This window comes from Myxocyprinus asiaticus, chromosome 19 (assembly GCF_019703515.2).
Source record: "Myxocyprinus asiaticus isolate MX2 ecotype Aquarium Trade chromosome 19, UBuf_Myxa_2, whole genome shotgun sequence".
NCBI lineage: Eukaryota > Metazoa > Chordata > Actinopteri > Cypriniformes > Catostomidae > Myxocyprinus > Myxocyprinus asiaticus.
Window position 1 is genome coordinate 33,984,120 of NC_059362.1, and position 20,749 is coordinate 34,004,868.

General features: G+C 36.5%; 2 protein-coding genes across 8 annotated transcripts in view; one reads left to right on the forward strand and one right to left on the reverse strand.

The window, feature by feature from the left end:
* LOC127410067 (kinesin-associated protein 3-like) overlaps positions 1-2,343 on the reverse strand; it is a 42,019-nt gene extending 39,676 nt beyond the window's left edge. For 6 of the 7 annotated variants that reach the window (XR_007892074.1, XM_051645100.1, XM_051645099.1 and 3 more), the window contains exons 1-5: positions 2,199-2,343; positions 1,674-1,805; positions 1,362-1,507; positions 1,210-1,268; positions 924-1,065 (exon numbers count right to left, since the gene is read on the reverse strand). Coding sequence is in view for 6 of the 7 variants with exons in the window: in XM_051645100.1 (XP_051501060.1) it covers positions 924-1,065; positions 1,210-1,268; positions 1,362-1,507; positions 1,674-1,805; positions 2,199-2,230 (511 nt within the window). In the remaining variant the exon portion in view is untranslated. Of the gene's footprint in view, positions 1-923; positions 1,066-1,209; positions 1,269-1,361; positions 1,508-1,673; positions 1,806-2,198 lie in introns of those variants that run through there. The other variant, XM_051645101.1, reaches the window with a different exon arrangement.
* Positions 2,344-4,967: 2,624 nt separating this feature from the next.
* On the forward strand, positions 4,968-14,810 carry LOC127410053 (N-terminal Xaa-Pro-Lys N-methyltransferase 2-like). Its single transcript, XM_051645068.1, has 4 exons — positions 4,968-5,293; positions 9,533-9,705; positions 12,084-12,336; positions 13,001-14,810. Exons 1-4 carry the CDS (start codon positions 5,119-5,121, stop codon positions 13,255-13,257), a joined length of 858 nt encoding a protein of 285 aa, XP_051501028.1. The 5' UTR covers positions 4,968-5,118; the 3' UTR covers positions 13,258-14,810.
* The last annotated feature ends 5,939 nt before the right edge of the window (positions 14,811-20,749 follow it).

The following is a 20,749-nucleotide window of genomic DNA, read 5'->3' on the forward strand; positions in this document are numbered from 1 at the left end:
ACTCATCACTCTCAATTTGCAGAGTGAGAAGGGAATCTATGAGGTCAAATTTAGGAGACTGTTAAAGATGTAGAGAGAATAGAAAATGGATTTTGCACCTATACATTTATATTTACTTTATAGTAACTTATTTCATACATATTATTATTAGAGGTTGACCGATGATGGTTTTTGCCAATACCGATAACTAAGGTGGTAGAAAAGGCATATAACTGATTAATCAACAGATAGTTTTTAAAATCGACTCATAGAATGTTAAGTTCTTAGTCGGTACAGACACAGAGCCCAGACTACAAAATGAATAAAACCCCAGATGTTGCTTATTTTTCAACTGAAATTCCAAAAATAATAATAATAAAAAAGAAGGTGCATAAAGTGGGACTTTTAACACTAAACAAGCCTGAAACACACCAGGGACTCTTATTTTGAAATGACGGAGACTTGGCTTCAATGCTCCGTTACAACGCTCTATTTTAATTATTTACTAAATTAAACTTTTTATAACCTATATTTCAAATTTTTAGGAATTCACATTACTTGCATTTCAACATAATATTTTTAGGTAAATCTGTGTAATTTTTTCAGAGAAATTATGTTTCCATTGATGCAAAGAATTGTGGGTTGTGAGTGCCAATGAAGAACACACCTCTTGCATCCTCTGAACTCCTATGAAAAAAAGGTTGCATTCAAAGGCTGCAATTGGAGTGTCCTTCTTTCTTTTCTGAAACGATGTACAGACAAATGTGACCTTTGGAGCACACAGCCCTTGAAAAGAGACACAGCTAATGTAAATGTCTTTTGGAACAAAAAGTGAGGCTTTTATTTAATAGTGGATTATTTCTAGACAAGTTGTGAGATGTGGGGTAAAAATCACATTGTCTATCACACTTATTGAAGCCCTGAATCACAGAGCCATTCCGTACCATTCTGCAGCAATTCCTCCAGGTTATCTGGGTTACGGGCCAGGTGGAGGATGAGTGTAGCTCCTCTGATCTTCTCGGGGATGTCCTCATAAAGGAGCTCTACATAGTCATCTATGCTATTAATGTTGGCCTCCTCATCCAGCTACAGGACAAAGAAGCAAAGTAAGCCAAGGCTAAGTAGACACTAAATATACACATACTTAAACATATAGATGCTTGTTTTAAAATACATAAGTTAGATGCCAAAATAACACAAAACACAACAACATCTTAATTTAATTCATACCTCCATCCCTTCAAAAGAAGTGAGATCTCTTGGCTTGATCGGTTTATTCTCTTTTTTTTCTGAGCAAGCGAAAACACAAACAGAATATAACCAATGAGTCTCATCTAGAACATTATTTATTATATTTGTATACCCCGTTCTTCATCTCTTACCAGCAGTTTTCTTGCGGTTCTGCAGGTAGAACAATAACTGTTCCACCTCAGGAAGTCTAGAAGGGGAAATAAGTCTACATTCCTCCACAACCTTCCTCGCTAAAGAGGCGATGTCTGTGTTAGAATTCAGGCTTTTCAGACGGATGCTGCAGACAGGGAAAATTTTCCTAATAAATTTTATTCAAGAATTCAGCAACATGTTTTAAACACAGTAAAATTGCTGACTGTCACACTGTAGTGTATCTATCCATTTATACACAAATATACATGATGAAACACCCCAGAACAAAGGCTATATTTGGATTATCTTACATTTTTTGACATTCCTTGCGTTCACCCAGCATTGGGTCTCCCATCTCCCCCAGAATAGTGGCTTCCACCTCATACTGGACAACCAGTGCTTTTTCCGTTGGGTGGACATCTAAAGTGCCACTCTTATATTTCCTAAACACAAGACATTGACAAATAATTTATTCATGCATGCATTCATTCAAATTGTTTGTAAGGCACTTTGAGCTACCTATGAAAGATGCTGTATAAATAAAGCTTACTATACTAACAATAAAGTACTGAAGTAACTTGGGGTAAAATGAAAATGGCGTCATACACATGGTTCATTCATTAATCATATTAAATTAGATTTATATCAAAGACGTAAATCTAAATTGAAGACACAAAAAAAAAAAAAAAAAAAAAACTATTTTTAGCAGGTATAAATATGGAGCGCTTGCATTTGCAGAAAACATTTACAGCTTTAGATGGTGTTTTATCGTCTTGTAAACTCAAGCTCGATTCCCAACCATAGAGAGCTTGCGAGCATATCACACAAACACTCACCGTTTTAAATATCTGGCGTCGTCTGCTTGCATTGCTGTCCGTTTATTATACTCAATAACCTATGCGGGTTATTTATGTCAGATGTCTTGATGTCTGTCTAATGTCTGGAGACTGGCTCATCTTTGACAGGATGCTGATGTTTGTGTTGCTATGGGCGTGTGAATTCAAAACGTGAAAAAGCCAGAGCACAGAAGCTGATATAGCGCCACCTGTATTTCTGGAGGTATGTAGTTGGTGTATCTACGCCAAGGGTTGGTTACTTCATTTTTATGGGATGTATTTTTTCCTTCATACATGCGTTAAAAAAAACCCTATCTAATCTTACTAATTATTACTAACTCAAGGCTTGCCGCTTTCACTGTCATACAATTTACCATTTAATATGATCTCTTTTACTTGACACATAGGGTTGCCACCTTGGCTCTGTAAAATTTCTGAACACCTGACCGAAAATTGCTGGCCATCATACAAGAAATAAAACATATTATTTATGATCATTTACTCCATGTTTGATATGGAAATTAACGCATATAGCATACAATTCAATCAAACAACATCAATTTCATTACAACATTTTTAACAAAATTAAATAAAACTGAAAATATGTTTTATCTTTATTTTGTTAAAGTTCACTCAATTCAATTTGATGTAATTTTTATTAAACCTAAATGTGTAAAAAAATGTTTAGTGTAATTTTTTTGTGCGTGTGTGTGTGTGTGTGTGTGTATGTGTGTGTGTGTGTGTACAGGTTTAACATATAATTTACTTATTCTGTCCCTAAGCAGTTTTCTTGAGTTTATGGTTCACATTGAACATATACTGTAATTCAATGAAATTTATAAATATGTAAGTATAAATTAAGCTAAATTAAGTTAAAAAAGAAACAAAAAAAAAAACAACAAAAAAAACATTTGTACATTGAAACCAAAGGAAATCAAATAATTGTACATAAACATTCCCTCCAAAAAATATTTTCAAGATTTACAGTATGCATTTAAAGATTTATGATTTTCAATTTCATGACAAATTTCCATCAAATTAAATTGAATAATCTTTAACAAAATTAAGTAAAAAATCTCAGATATTTTACATTTTAATAATTACATTTTGTCAAGGATCATAAAAACAAAATTTGATGGAAATTTGTTATGAAATAGAAATGTGTAAATCTTTAAAATAAGTTTTTTTTTCTTGTTCTTTTTTTTTTTTTTTTTTTTTTTTTTGAGTGTTGGGGATTATGAACCTAAGAGACCTTACAGCAAAAGAAAGGATATTCCTTTTTTGGACATGTTTTCCAGAACATTAAAGCATTATAGTAAGTAGACTAAAGTTTAAAGAATTGTTCATACAAAAGTGAAAAATCTCATTCATCCGAACAAACCAGTTCACTCAAATTAATCAGATTTCTTATGATTCATATGAGAATCTGTTTGATTCTCCTCCATATATTTTGTGCTTATAAACAAGGGTTCATATTTGTGACCGTGTTGGGAAAATATTGAAATTCCGGGACATTTGGCCAAAAACCAGGACAATCATTGAAAATCCTGGACAGGTGGCAACCTTACCTGTTATTGTTGAGGGACTTGAAGAAGTGAAGTGGATTTATTTTACCACACTGGTCGTGGTGATTATTGGATATTGCTCCATAGTTTCAGCCTTGCAAATTGGCTAATAAACGAAGTCTTAAGCTACAAACCCAAAACGTCAATGTACTTCCAGTGCTCTACACATCTTGCTAAAATTAGCATGGTCATTGCTAATCACGTAAGGCCAACATGTAGATAGCTAGCCATCATAACATATGTAGCTTTTACCTAATTCAACATCATTTTAATATTTAAATGCTAACAAAGTGTCTCTACACACAGATGTTCTCTTTATTTATAATTTTAGCAGCTAATTTATTCAGAATGATTTGGTTGGGGCCAGGTTTGCTTGGATCATGTTGTGAACCGAACTATAAAGATGAATTAACCTTTAAATCAGATTTGCTTGTACAAACTATTGCTTTCAGCATTCATAATATTATTTTTAGCTCTTCTTAATATGAATTATTTGCCAACTTAGCCTCATCTGGTTGCATTGAGTACACATTTCAAATCTACACACAAGTTTGGGATTTGGTTCGCTGGATATCACATATGCCATCCATTAACATGCTGATGATCATTTAGTAATTTATCAAATTTTGAAACTGCACTCATATGACTAACACATGATCCATGAGTTGAGATGACAAAAAATGAGAGGCTTGATATCTTAACATCCACAATCTCTCTCTCTCTCTCTCTCTCTCTCTCTCTCTCTCTAAGTCTTTTCATGAGACAGCAGAATCTGCAGTGCATGATTGCACAACCCCAAAACAGTGATAAGCATTTAATACTTTAAATGTGGTGTAACATATGGTTACAATGCAATACATCCAAATAGTAAGTAGCAACAGCATGTTTAGGTTATATGTCTTTGATCTCTTCCAACCAACAACACCGTGTGTATAAACTTGAGAAGGCTGTGCTAAGAATAGCCACTTCATAAGCTGACTGTCACTAAATTTGGATGAATACATGACCCTCAATGTGCTGGTATGCACAGATCGAAGACTGATATGCCATTCTGGATGACTTGGCACTTGGAGCTTCTTCTGGAACAGAGAAGGCACCACCCCTCTTCTGTGGCAATCTTACCCATCCCTTTCTCATTCCTTCACCCAAGGCCTAAAGCAGGCGATCTAATAAGCTGTGGTAGTTTTAAGCATGCACCCGAGAAAGAAACATTCAGCTGGTCAGTTACAGCTCCTCTGCCAGTGATCTCCAAACAGATAGCAGCATTTATTACAGAAACACCTTAAGCTAAACACTGTCACAGTCACGCTCTTGTTTCAGTTTCTTCAAAACTACTTTGCAGAATACGTTTTAGAATGTCTGAATCCACATCCATTATGGAGTTTAGTGGGACGCACCAAGCCTTTAGAGACCGCTGGGCAAAGACAGACGATGAGATGTGCAAGCACAGTATGTCTTTCCACTTGCACAACACCCTGAGGAAGGAGTTCTTCGCTAGCTACCTGTATCTCCTCGAGCAGATTCATCTGGGTAAGGAGTGGGTGTGGGTGTCATAGTGAAGTGAAGCCATGTGCTTATATGCAATAGTGACTCTCTGAAGTGCCCTGCAGCCAGCTGCTGCAGTTGCAAAATGATGACAAATGTTTTGGGGGGTGAACTATCCCTTTTAGTTAAGAAAGCCCTAAGTAATATGTACTTTACAATTGTTATTCAGAGTTGTCTTAACTTAAAGGAATATTCCAGGTTCAATAGATGTTAAGCTCAATCGACAGCATTTGAGGCATAATGTCAAAAACATATTTGGACTCTCCTTTTTTCTTAAAAAAAAAAAAAAAAAAAAAAAAACACAAATGGAGGTTACAGTGAGAAACTTACAATGGAAGTGAATGGTGGCAAATTATTGGAGGGTTTAAAGGAAAACATTTTATGCTTATAATATTATAAAAGCACTTAAATTAATTATTTTGTTAAAACTTGTGTATTATTTTGAGCTGTAAAGTTGTATAAATGACCGTTTTAGGGGTTTGTTGTAACTGGGCCCTGATTTTTTTTTCACAGATTTTATTGTGATCCTGTAAAACAGATTTTTAAATCTATTGGATTCTGTAAGTCCCAATTCACTGTACAATGAATATTACACTGTTTTATATTGATGCTTTAGGCATATCCTTTCCTGTCAAATCTACTTCAAAGCTACATTTGCACGTTTTTTGACAATTATCTGAGTATGCAGCAAGTACAGGTGAAGAACTATGTTTAAATTCAAGATCCAATAGGTATGCAAATGCAGTTGTGAACAGAGAACCAATATTCACTGTACAGCATACATACTGAACATTCCACTATTCAATACAGACTCATGGCACTATTTTTAGTATAATTGCATAACAGTGTGTATGCATGCTGAATACTTAACGATCCACTGAATAGGTAATAGACATAAATAAAATAGCAGCCTTGACTTTTTTCTTTTGGTGTATTATCAGCAATAATACAGTATCTGATTTCAAGGTAACTGAAAAACATTGAAAAACTGAGCAAACTATAGGGTACAATGGGGCTAAAGGCTTAAATACTTACAGCAACAATAACACCACAACATTTCACAAAACACCTGTTTATCACTATACACTGCAAAATTATTGCATTCAATGTCTAAAGGTTGATTTTGAGGTAATTTGATGTAATATTTAATATATTTTTACATTTATGTAGCTAACGAGAATCCTTGAAATTATCATTATTATTTATTTGTCATTTTTAGTTTTGTTCAAGTTGATTCATTTAAAAGTTTTTAAATAACTGTCCAATAAATGAAAGGATATTTGGGGTAAAAAGACCCCTTGTTGCAGGGGCTAAAGGCCCCTATTAAACACACTTTTTTTGTTCATTGGGGAGAATAAATTTGATATGAAGAATGTTCAAGTTGGGCTCACAGTGACGGATTTAATCACAATTGAGATTTATTTGTTTTTAAAAATGGATAGTTCCGGTCCTGGATGCTGAGTGGTCAAAAGTCATGCTTCAATCATAATAAAGCACAGTTCTGACCTCTTCACAGAACTTTTATTTGTATCATCCACAGCACCCATAGCTGACAGTTATTATTGTTGCCTGGCAACATTCTGTTTACTGTTTACTGCCAGGGACTACATTTTCTAGTGGAAGGATGGCATTTAGTGATTTTACTTACAAAATATACAATTTTAATGACCATTTGTGTCCTTAATATTTTTACTCTATTGTGACCGTTTTATAAAAGCAGTAAAGCACTTGAGGCCGTGCCATATTGTGAATATAATTACAGCTGAAGGGGTTACAACGCCCTTCATCCGTGACTATATTCACGATAAAACATGGCCTCTCATGCCTTATTGCTTATGCAATAGTAGCCAGCTGGTAGATAGCCGTGCAGTGTGTAAACCTCACTCCCCTGGCCTCAAGAGGCGCACTAGTGAATGACACTAGGGGCTGTAGCCTTTAGCCTCCTCGTTAGCACGCCCACCACCCATGCCAGAGTCCCCAGTTCGAATCCCGCTCAGAGCGGGTGGAGCAGGACCGGTTACAGTGGTGCAGTGACCCGGATGAGAGTGAGGTTAAGGGGGTGAGTGTAATGGTAGCCAGCTGGTAGGTAGCTGTGCAGTGTATATACCACACTCCCCTGGCCTCAAGAGGCGCATTAGTGCCTGATGCTAGGGGCTGTAACCTTTATCCTTTACCTGATGATTTACTCACCCTCAGGCCATCCAAGAAGTATATGTCCTTCTTTCTTCATCAGAACAGGATTTAAGATTTTTAGGAAAGTATCCCAGGTTTTTAGCTTCATCCAATGCAAGTGAATGGACACCAATTTTTGATGGTCCAAAAAGCACACTTAGTCAGCATCAAAGTAATCCACACGACTCCTGCCCATCAAGTAATGTCTTCTGAAGTGAATCGATATGTTTGTGTGGAAAAACTGGCAGAGAGCTGGCAGTAGCACCAATTTAAAGTTAAAAACGTTTTAATTAGCAATTTGTTTTTCACACAAACGTATCGATTAACTTAAGAAGACATTATTTAATTGACTGGAGTCATGTGGATTACTTTGCTGCCTAAATATGCTTTTTGGACCGTCAAAAATTGGTGTCCATTCACTTGTATTGGATGAAGCTAAAAACCTGTATACTTTCCTAAAAATCTTAAATCCTGTTCTGATGAAGAAAGAAAGTCATATACCTCTTGGATGGTCTAAGGGTGAGTAAATTATCAGCAAATTTTCATTTTTGGGTGAACTATTCCTTTAAATAGAATACTTGAGATGCTATGAACTGCCAAATGTGATTGAAATGAATGGTGCACCCTTTGTGAAGTGGTTATTTTGAATAGGCAGCATTATCTTAATTTGTTACCTAAAAAATAACTATATAACTATTTCCCCTATATCTACACAAAATCACTATATCCCCTTGTGAGGGCCTTTTACCCCAAATGTGGGGGCCCAAGTGTACTAAAAAAAAAAAAAAAACTTCTGTTATTTTTTATTTTCACACAAATTATGTTGCTTCATCAATATTCAATAAAAAGACAGTTATTTTTCAATCTTGATACACTTTGTGACCAGAAAAAAAAAGCACATTTTCCTTTAGGTGTGCCTTTAGCCCTGTTGTACCCCACAATGTTCTCCTTTGAGCAACCAAATAATTTGATTTAATTTGGAGTATGATTTTATACTCTTAATTAAATAAAATGAATGGTTTGGAACCTAATCCAGAAGAGTTCAGAAGGAGTTTTGTTTTGTTTCAATGTGAGCTTATATTTTGTATTTTTTTAACATCAGTTTTTTTGTTACTGATAAGTTTGGTGTGCTATTAAAATGAACTCATAGTACACATACACAACACAACCAGGACCGTTTCTGAGCATATGGGGGCCCTAAGCAAAATCCTACATGGAGGCACCCCCACCATATAAAAAAATTTATAAATCAGACACATCACACATGGGATTGGCTTCAAGTAAGACCAACAAGGAAGACAATCATTAGCACTTTTAAAATGAACTCAAAGTAGTGTTTTGGGAGAACTAGATAGAAAAATGTGTATTACTGGCTGTTTTAAACTTGCTAGCCTGTTGTTTTAATATTGCCAATAAGGCAAAACTGATAAGTGAGTGTTAAGCTAGAGAGAGGACATTCAAAAAATAAAAAGCAGTCTCAAGGAATCACTCCTTTCTCAAAGTTAAGTCCTGCTGAGTGTTACTATTTTTGTCTGTCTTTGGACAGCGTAACTTGAGGTTCACATAACAAACCCTGCACACAATTTCAGTATCACAATTCACCCTCCTTGTCAGTCCTCTTACCAAGCACTTCAGAAAGGTCCCCCTGCTAATCATCTGCTGATATTGACAAATGGCCTGAAAATTCCATTACCTTCTTCCCTCCCCTTTTAAATGCAACAAGGAGCCTGTCGTCTAAGCAACACTCCATTCGAGGTGGCAACTTAAACGGTGGAGATGTTTCAGCTGAACTTAATGATGTGACATTGACAGTACAGTAAGAGAATACTGCATGTTGAGTTGCAAACAGATAGTACTGCCCAAAACGCACACCATTGGAAATTGCGATGTCTACTTGGGATGCTCATTCAAACAGATCAATGTTTTGTTAGTGCCACAGAGTTTAAACTTTCTGGGAAATCAACATACAAATGGCTTACTTCTAGTTGTCTCTGCTGCATATTAAGCGGGAATAGAAGAAGTGACTTTGTCTATACATTTCTTGCCCTACAGTGAAACTCTATGCCGTGACTTGTGAGTACATTAAAGGGGAGAAGCAGTTTTACTACAGGGCACAAAACTTCTACAAGGACGTCCCAGCCTCAGAGGAGGGCATGATGGGAGATTTCGTGGAGATATCTGAGATTGACCTTGATGGCTCAAGACAATTCCTAAAGAAGTTTGTTGTATGAATTTTTACCTTTCTCATTCTTACTGAATGCTCATTCTTCAGTGTACATACTAGTTAATGCATGTAATATTATTCTAATGAACAGTAATTGATACATTATTCACGTGCTCACATATGCAGAGCTTAATTTAGAAGTTTGGACTTCCTTTGGGTGACCGATTTAGACAAGGATTCTTGGATCTGTGAAAAGCAATAATTATATCAGCTGGTCTAATAGTAGATTTTATTCATATTCAGAGTCATACATAATCCTTTTTTTAAGTGCTCGTTCCCTTTTCTGTGTGCCAACATTTAGATAGTTTTATTTATATCAATACTTATTGTACATAGATCAGAATGATCATGCGCTAGGCATGCCTGTATAATTTCTTTGTGTACTCTTTGTGAACACATGGTTAATTAACACATTCAAATTCACACAAGTCATTAATAGTGTTCAGCTGTTCTGGTGAAGTTCTCTGAACCTCTCAGGATGTGTGAAATGCAGATCAAAGACAATGTGTTTACTGTTTGCCTGTTTGTTAATTTCTTGCTCATAATAAAGAAATATCACACAAGCAAGAGTGCTGTTTGTCCCTATATCAGTATGGCTGTGATACGGCTGCAGGTAATCACCGCTGTGCTGATATAGGGACATACATCACTCTTGCTCATGTGATATTGCTTTTATACAACAGTTTAACAAACAAGTTAATTAAAAAACGAGGAAAGACTAAGAAAAAAAAAAAACACACTTGTGCATGGAAATACTTTCTTTCGCCACGGGTCAGGATCTGCCGCTGCTTGTTCAAAAGATGCGCCGAAACCTTTGTTCAAAAATGTCACTTTAGAACTAGTAAGGATGGCTTTGGCTGTTTCTAACAAGTTATTGGAGAAACAAGGATGTGTGTGTGTGTGTGTGTGTGTGTTTGAGAGAAAGAGAGCGTGATTGAGCATGTGCGATTACCTGCACTGTCGCAAATCCCAAGCAGTTATAAAGCTGTTTAAAGGGATAGTTCACACATAAATGAAAATTCAGTCATTGTTTACTCACCCCTGTTTTTTTATAACCCCATATGACTTCCTTTCCATTTCCTAACACAATTGTAAAAAAAAAATTGTGCTCAGATGTCATACAATGACAGTTATAGAGTTTATGGTGACCGCCTCTTGAAGTTTCATAAAGGATGCAAAATTATTCATCAGAAGTATAATAAATTATTGTATGCGACTCATGCCTTGTTCTGAAGACATACAATAAGGTTTGGTGAGAAACAAACCGAAATCTAATGTATTATTTAGTGAAACTCTTGACCGACCATTGCTGTCCTGTGCGAGAGCAGCAGTTACACTGCACCCGCTCACGAGATGGGGCGTTCAAGTGAAAACTTGTTTTGTTTATCTAAAAAAGGCCTGCCACAGCGATAGTAACAACAAAGTACAATACAGCTGCACACAAACCAGAGAACAGAACTTAATAAACATGTCTGAAGAGTTTGTAGTCAAAGAATACAGTAGATGCCTTAAGGCTAGATGCCTAGCATTATTTGTTTAAAACCTGAGTACTTAAATATAGAGAGAGGTTGAGGAGGCTGAGGGCAGCCACACATACATACCCAGATGTTGAATACAGATCCATCATGTTAAATGTTTACGTCTCCTCCCAACACAGATACTCCGCTATCAGGTAAGCGCCCTGAGTAGGCTATGCGTGATTACTCTGTCTGTTGTTTCTCAGCTGTGATAATCCTTAATGCTGAAGCTGTTAGTTTAACTCTATTTCCCATCTGTAGTGTAGTAGTAATCCAAGCAATCATGAAGTGAGACAATGCCAATGACTTCTGAGAAACCCACTGGTGACTGACATCGCTGACTCAACAAAGGTCAACTCAACTGGCTCATAACACAAAAAAATAGTCTTTGTCGCCACCTTCTGGCTAAAATTTGAATGTCACGGGGATACATGAAAAGACAAATCTAGCTGCTTTCGACATCTGTCCTGGTTTTATACTTTCGTTTAGAATGCCATGAACACAAGCGGAGCGATACAAACAGTAAAGCGTCCCAGTGCTGATGTTGTGAGCTATCGGCACTCTTGGAAAACCTCTCGTCCAAACAGATTCGAGGACCGTATCTAACAGTTGCATTATAGAGAATAAATGCAATAGGGGAGATCAGGGCTAGTTGTCTCACAGGAAAGTTGTCACAAGGACTTTATGTAAGTAACTATAAGGTTTTGAGTCAAAGGTGCTATTACACAACTCTGTGATTTTCCTTAGCAGTGGCTTTGTATGTTGGTTTCAAACTCCCTATTAAATTATAATAAGTCTGATTTGATTAACTTAAACTGCATTTAAATCTTTTATTAAGGGTTCCTCTATATGGTCTTTCTAGGGTCCAGGGAAGGCCGGCACCAAGCGTGCATTAGACTGTGGCTGTGGAATTGGGAGAGTGTCAAAAGGAGTTCTGTTTCCTGTTTTTGAATCCATGGAGATGCTTGACATGATGGAAGAGTTTATCCTCCATGCTCATGAGTGTTACCTTGGAGATTACGCGGACCGGGTGGAGGCCTACTACCTTTACAATTTGCAGGAATTTATCCCACCTCCAGAAAGATATGATGTCATATGGATGCAGTGGATTGCCTGTGAGTAACGCATGTATTATTTGGCTAGTATTTAATGCTAACTGATCTTTGTTTTTTTAAATCAACATTAAGATAGTAAGTTGATATGAAAATAAAATAAAATGCATATATTTTAGGTGAGGTCAACAACCCATTTATATGTTGTCATGTTACATGTAACTTAAATTAGTCCTTTAATATGACAGTATTTTCTGCCTGCCTACTTTTGCTTATTTTGGTAAGCCCATGCTATCTATCCCCGTTTGCTGAAATGAGAGCAGCTGTTTGCTGGTCATGTTCTTTTGTGGCAGTATTTGGTTTCATCTCCATAACTGCAGCCTATCTGTGAATCTGACACCGTTAACAGATCTATCCATGTAACTGTTGTATAAGCTTAAAGGAAATACATGGATTTCTAGTGGTGACAGAGACCACTTTTTACAATTCAGTCTATTGCCAATGGATAAAATCAAGTACCTTCCTACATTTTTTCCTCATTGAATACCGTGTTTCACTACGGCAATACGTCATATTATGGAAATAAAATGGGCGGACACCATTTCATGTTGACTTTAAACTTCTAACTACTAAATGCAAGTAACCTGTGGACTATGAACAGCAAAGAATTAAAAACACTCTCTTTGTCCAGTATTACATAATTCACGAATAATTTGTATTTCTTCAGGTCACCTTACTGATAAAGACCTGATGGAGTTTTTAACTCGTGCAAAGCAGAGCCTGAGGCCCAATGGTGTGATCATCATCAAGGATAACATGGCGCGGCAGGGCTGCAAGCTGGATCCCATTGACAGCAGCATCATCCGCCACCTGGACATCATGAAGAGCATTATTCAGAAAGCAGGTCTCACCATACTGGACGTGGAGAAACAGGAAGGCTTTCCTGAGGTTGTTGTGCCTGTATGGATGATTGCCATGCACTGAACCTCAGACTGCTTAAACGAAAGTGGTTGTTCAGAAATAGAGGGTGTTTATAAGTTTTTGGAAGGAGATACTTTGTTCACAGTGCTTTGTACATGCACTTTTCTATACTGTTATGCAAAGGGAAAATACAGTAACTACACATTTTGTCAATAAGTTATGACTAAACTTCAGTCTTTTAGAGGGCTCATCTATGCTCAAAGTGTGAAAATTGCTGGAACTAATTCACACTTAAATGACATACTGTAAAAATTGTTATTGTTTGGTGTAGTTACTGCGTTTTGCCTTTGTGGGACATTATAGTTTACATTATACAGTATATTATAAATGCATAGTATGTTTGGTTCCACTTTATATTAAGTATCTTTAACTACTATGTACTTAAGAATTTGATACAATGTACTTATTATGTACATACTTGTTGCATTGTACTTACATTTAAAGTACCTGCATTTAATTACATCTGTATTTACACTGTTAACCTTAGCTCTAACCCTTAACCTAACCCTTACCCTAAAACCTAACTCTAACACCTAATCTCAACCTCAACCCCATCCCTACTCCTAAACCTACCTGTACCTCAACCTCAGTAGCAGCAAATGTGCTTCTTGTGAGAATTTTGCAGAACAACATGTAATTACACAGTAAACACATTGTATTGAATGTATTTTAATGTTAGTACATAGTAGTTAAAGACACCTAATATAAAGTGAGACAATATGTTTTATTCCATTTACCAGCTAATATGTTAAAGGGTGGTGACTAATTCTTAATGTAGGATAATCTTTTTTTTTTTTTTTTTTAACGAACGAAGGAAAAAAAGAGAAATTACATTTTATTTACTCTAGTAGCTTTTTTAAACTATCAGGCTGTTTTATTTGTACAGCATGTTGCAAATTTGTATTGTTTTATTCATAGCATCATATACTGTATATGTAAGACTAAGATCATTTAAAAGGGAGTGAATATATTTCTGCTGTGATTTAAAAACAAATTTTTTATGTCCATTGTCATTGAAATGGAACACTTAAATGCAGACAAATATAACTGTACTGACCTTTTCAGTGTATTTAGTATTTTGTACTTTTAGTATCACAATGTAAAACAATATATTTATTTTTTTATAAGAAACAAATGCTTTTGTCTCTGTTTGTAAGTGACAGGATTAAGTGTAATATATGTTATTGCCATTGTATTTCTTTTTGTACAGTACAGACATGTTTGTCATTCTCATTAATGAAAAGAATACTATATCAATGACATGTTCTTTAAGTACAAAAGTAAATCACAAAAGAAATTAACCACACGAATGAACTTTTCTTAAAGGCATACAGTAAGTCATCATGTCAAAATGCTTCGAAAGGATATGGGAGTCTAATTTCCCTATTATTTATGGGGCAAATTGGGAAAAAAAAAAAATCTGTACAATTCATGAATTCTGTAAAAATAAATTCCGTACTATTATAGCTTTTATTGGAACTTGGCATTGCGATATTGCAGACTGATTTAGGTATGTCAAATTATTTGAAATCTTCCTTATTTGTATTTCGCTTTGGATAAAAGTATCTGCAAAATGACTAAATGTAAATGTAAAATATAAAATAACTGATACCACTAGAAGATCTTCCCTTGCATTTGTTGATACATTTTTGACAGATATGTCTTACACTTCTGCACTGTTCCGCTAAATATTTTTGGTGTCATTTAGAGTGCATCTTATCTTCACATATTTAAAGAAATTAAATGTAATTAAAGCCTAAAATAATGCCAACAAGTTCAAAACTTCATTGTATTCCATAACCCATGAAAACCCACACTGTTTAGTAAATGGATCTCAGATGGTGTCTTTGTAGAGAGGAAGGAAATTACCCCCAGTTTTGACAAACTACTCTTTTGTATCAGCATTGGCCTCTGTCCAAGCCTGTCAAATCGTGTCTGCATAAAGAGCATCAGCAAGTCACCTCAAATATTCAGTGTGCACGCCTCACAAAGATGTCTTGAGTTTTGCAGTGTAAAATTCAAGCAGGTCCTTTTTCTCATGAATAGATGATTTGTCAAGAAAAAAAAATCTGAAAACACTCACTGCACGCAATGCGTTTGAGGTTCGGCTGTGTTATGCTTTTGAGTGATCTATGCTGGTTCTCGACCAAGTAAATTCCTTTCACTCACGGGATTTTGGAAATACGTCAGTGTTCAAAACACCCTTAGGCTGCAGTCATATTTCTCTCATAAATCTGTGTAAATAGTGGCCAAATGTCTATTCACCTATTCAGAAATAGTTAGCGTTCCTGACAGTTTCTGCTATCAAGCCTAATATTTCTCATTTCCCTCACAAGCAGTCTGGCAGGTAATGGTACATATTAACAGAAATAACATTAATAGATTTGGTCATATTACGGCTGAATTGGACCAAGCTCCAGGTATAGAGAGTCAAACATAACATTGACAGACAACTGGGAGTGTTGCACTGACACAGGTAATTATAGACAAAAGATGTTGGGCTTAGAACTGGCAGTGGTCAGCTGAATCAATATTTAGGTTGATTAATAATAATAATAATAATAATATATATAAATATATTCATTACATTTGATCAGATTAAATGTCCATTAATGCCTTTGTAGTCTAATTTAATCAAATTTAATAAGAATTTACGCTTTTCATAACTAGACTTTGGCCATAAAGTCTAATGAATACAAGCCTGATACAAAAAAAATGGCTCTTTGAGTTTTGAAGGGAAAGAAAAATGAGATTTTGATCTCAAAATGTTCCCCTGTAAATCATCTTGAAGGACTGTGATGATAATGTGGAGGTTGCCCCTACCACTGAGTGACAGAATTACAACCATTAATGTTTACAGCCTGTTGTCTGGTTCAGGCTCTTAACCTCATTCTACATGTCAGCTCAAAGGCCAGAGCTCAGTTACACTTACTTTTTATAGGCCATGCGGATATTCAATAGTCTATTCAGTTATGCACTCCCCCCATCATGTAGTGCTGATGATATCAGTTTGATCCCCAAACTGTCCAAGCCATGACAAATTATGCCAACATGAAGACACTGGCTGGATTTAAGATGTACATCTTAGCATATCAGAGTTTGTAATTTCAGAGTTAATATATGTTTAGTCATAGGCAAATTTGTTGGTCTGGATCTATTCGTTATTCAAAAATACATAAAAAAAGGCAATTTACACACACACACACACACACACACACACACAAAATGACTTAAATACACCTCAACTAATGAAAATTGTAATATCTGAGTTTAAAGTCATTTTGATATTTTTATGGGATGTAAAGTAAAAAAACATCATTAAAAGATGTAATTACTGAAAAAACAAATGTTGACATAAGTAGGTTGGAATATTTTATTATTATTTTTTACTTTTTTCCTTTTTTTAATCAGTGAAACAATTTGTTTTAAAATTGTATAAATATTTGAAAAGCTCTTGTCCACAAAATTAAAGTCAGGTGGTGTTACCAATATGCAGGTAGCCATTCTGTTGTCATGTGACAAAAATATATTAATGAATAAAACAAGAGGACCACTTTCAACAATCATGACTGTTTTTCAAAATATTTTCAAGACAATGACAAAATAATTGAAGAAAATATATTTTGATGTTTTATTTTCATATATCAAGAGACAATGCAACAAACCAGGACAAATCTAGAACAGGATTAATTACTTTCACACTGAAATTTACTGAGACGCAACTGGCTGTCAAACACATATTGAGCTACACATAACACATAAGATACACATAAGCTACACACACCTGTAAGTATTCTCTCAGGCACGTATTGAGTGTAAACAGATGCACAAGTTAATAATTTCAGTAGTACACCCATGACAAAAGTCATGTGTTGTACTTGCTATAGTTCACTTCCATGTTGTTTCTTCAAATAGTAATGTCAAATGTAAATCAAGAAAATCACTGAAACAACAGCGTCACCTTGAGTAACAAATAGCTATGGGATACAGATAATTCACCATTGTTGTACAGACTTAAGGTCTCTAATGACCCAATAGACTTTTGGTACTTAAGCAATTATAAAAATATATCTTATTTTGCAGGTTAGAAGGGGGCGGATTTGGGTGGTTTATGAGGACTTTAACTGGTAATTACAAGAGTATTATGCTATAAATGTGGTTTATGAGGACATTTCTAGTGTCCCCATGATTCAAATTGCTTAAAAAACATACTAAACAATGTTTTATTGAAAATGTAAAAATGCAGAAAGTTTTTTGTGAGGGTTAGGTTTAGGGGTAGGGTTAGGGTTAGGGGATAGAATCTATAGTTCGTACAGTATAAAAATCATTATGTCTATGGAAAGTCATCATAAGGATAGCCGCACCAACATGAGTGTGTGTGTGTGTGTGTGTGTGTGTGTGTGTGTGCGTGTGTGTGTGTGTGTGTGTGTGTGTGTGTGTTTTACTATTTATAAGAGAAAGATTAGGAATACTAAAGAGGTCTAGTCGCAACTCAAAAAAAAGGATAAGGTACAGGGGGTGGAATGAGATCCTGGGTCACTAAAGACCCGGGGTATGCGTATGAGGGTTAAAATGTAGCTAGAGGGTTAATTGATTGGAGGAGAGAGTAGTGGCAGTGACATTAATGTTCAAAATTTGATCTGGTTTCTCCTCCGTGTGGTCAGACTGGCACTACTGAAGAGAATACAGTTATGGTCACAGTCACCTTAAAATGTGAGCCACAAACCACGGCTGCCCCATCAATGGTCAAGTGGCCCTATTTAGCCTGGCCTGATGTGGTTGTTTGGTTGCTGAGGTCAGACATTTGTCCTTGTGAGTGGATTGGTCTTTACAGTCTGGGGATAAAATCTGACCACACTGGCAAAACACAGTGAACACAGTTGTGTACGTCTTAGCCTTTAGATTTAGTGTCTGTTTTTCTAATTAACGCAGCCTCAGCTACCAGCCTGACAAGTAACATGTGCTTGATCTGCCACAAGTAGGCCGAAAGCATGTTTGTGTGTTTGTTCAAGCTGTTTATATACAGATAGTATACATGCTTCAGTTATGCTTTTTTTTTTTTTTTTAAATCTTAGTATATGTTAGCTGTTATGCTTTATCATAGTCTACGCCAAAGAAAAGATTGCTAATTCACTTTGTTGCAAGGCTCTTCCAGCAAAATTAGATGTCAAAGAAGGAAGGGAAATTATATGTGCAAGCCCATTAACTAACGCAACCTAATTAGGTACAGCTAGCACCTAATTTAAGGACGTTGTATGAAGTTTAACAGTAAACCCACCCAATAAGATTCAAAGGAGTGAGTAACACAACACATTCCCTCTGTTGGATTTGGTGTTTGCGAAAAACATGTACAACCACCATTTTCTTTTCCTTGCAGGCTTTGGAAGACTCAAGCCTCTTGCTGGTTTCAATTCCCTAACCTTTCAGATCACACCAAAATGAGCCAAAGTAACTCTCACATGCACTCTGAGCCTGCCCGAATTCTTTTTCCACCAAAACAGTTCAGTTCCATGATTCAGTATTGGTTTCCAAAGCAGGGGGGCTGTTTTGCTGCTTGTTTGTTGTTGTGTAACTCTTCCATTTCGAATTAGACTGTTCTGTGGTAAACTGGATTGTACTGCTGCTTGGCTTGTGAGAGCAGATCACCATGAGAGAAAAATAAATAAAAGGGGAAAATATCGAGACAGCCTGAGAGAATCATTAAATCTAAGTGGACTAAAAAGAATAGACAAAGTGGCAAGTATTTCCTGCATCTTGATCTTTAAGAGCTGAGCTCATTTTTCCCCACTGGGGGTTAAGGCTTGGTTTGTATCATAACTTGTGGGTTTATGCCAACAGTATATTATTAATTTTTCTTTTGGAGGAGAACAGTCTTAAAACCTCTTGGAGGAAAAAATTACAGGGCTGGAAATATGGCTAAAGATCTGTGTATCATTTTGATTGTAAAATGTTTTGCTGCAAAGTCTTTGTGTTGGATGTAGATATTCACTAAAATTCAAGGTCAGTTTATGTTCTGAGTTTTTTGTTCATGCTCATGTTGTGAACTGGTTGAACAGAATTGGAATGATGAGTCCAATTTCATTTTTTTTACTCATTTGTTCTGTCCTTGTAACATGGGTGATAAGTAAGGGAGTCAGGCCTAATATGTTGGCCCACACTAAGTAACTTTATAAGGGAGCTGTTCATCGGTCAGCAGTGAATGTTAGGCTATATGAAAATGTTGCTACAGTAAACTATGGAAAATAAAATGATCAGATTCAGATTTAGTCAAAATCTAATCATAGTTTTTCTCAAGAGGGCCTATCTTTGCCGTGTCAGCACTGCATTTCATAGGCCTACGAGAAACATACACAAGCAAAATGGGATAAAAAAAATTCAGACTCATTCTTACAGCTTATTAGTATTGGTCTACCACATTTAGTTTACAAAATGAGATGCACTTTCTGCCCTGTCATCATATGAGATGCACTTCCTGTCCTGTCATCAGATGCAATGCACTTCATGCCCTGACACCAGATGTAACGCACTTCCTGCTCTGTCACCAGATGAGATGCACTTCCTGCCCTGCCATGTGATGTAATACACTTCCTGTCCTGTCACCAGATGCAATACACTTCCTGCTCTGTCACCAGATGAGATGCACTTCCTGCCCTGTCATGTGATGTAATGCACTTCCTGTCCTGTCACCAGATGTGTTGCCCTTCTTGTCTTGTCACCAGATGTGATACACTTCCTCCTCTTTCACCTTTCAGATACAGTTCCTGTCCTGTCACCAGATGTGATGCACTTCCTCCCTTTTCATCCTTTCAGATGCACTTCCTTCACTGTCAGCAGATGAGATTGCACTTCCTGTCCTTTCATCAGATGAGATGCACTTCCTGTCCTGTCACCTGATGTGAAGCACTTCTTCCCCTTTCACCCTTTCAGATGCACTTCCTTCACTGTCACCAGATGAGATGCACTTCCTGTCCTGTCACCAGATGTGAAGCACTTCCTCCCCTTTCACCCTTTCAGATGCACTTCCTTCACTGTCACCAGATGAGATGCACTTTCTCCCCTGCCACCAGATGAGGTGCACTTCCTACCCTGTTACCCTTTCAAATACACTTATTGTACTGTCACTAGATCTGATGTACTTCCCACCCTGTCACCAGATGTGTTGCACTTCCTGCCCTGTTACCCTTTCAGGTACACTTCTTGCACTGTCACTATATCTGATGCATTTTTGCTTTGTTAACACTTCCTTCACTGTCAGCAGATGAGATTGCACTTCCTGTCCTTTCACCAGATGAGATGCACTTCCTCCCCTTTCACCCTTTCAGATACACTTCCTTCTCTGTCACCAGATGAGATGCACTTCCACCCCTGTCTCCAGATGAGATGCACTTCATGCCCTCTCACCCTTTCAGATACACTTCCTTTACTGTCACCAGATGAGATGCACTTCCTGTCCTTTCACCAGATGAAATGCATTTCCTGTCCTGTCACCAGATGT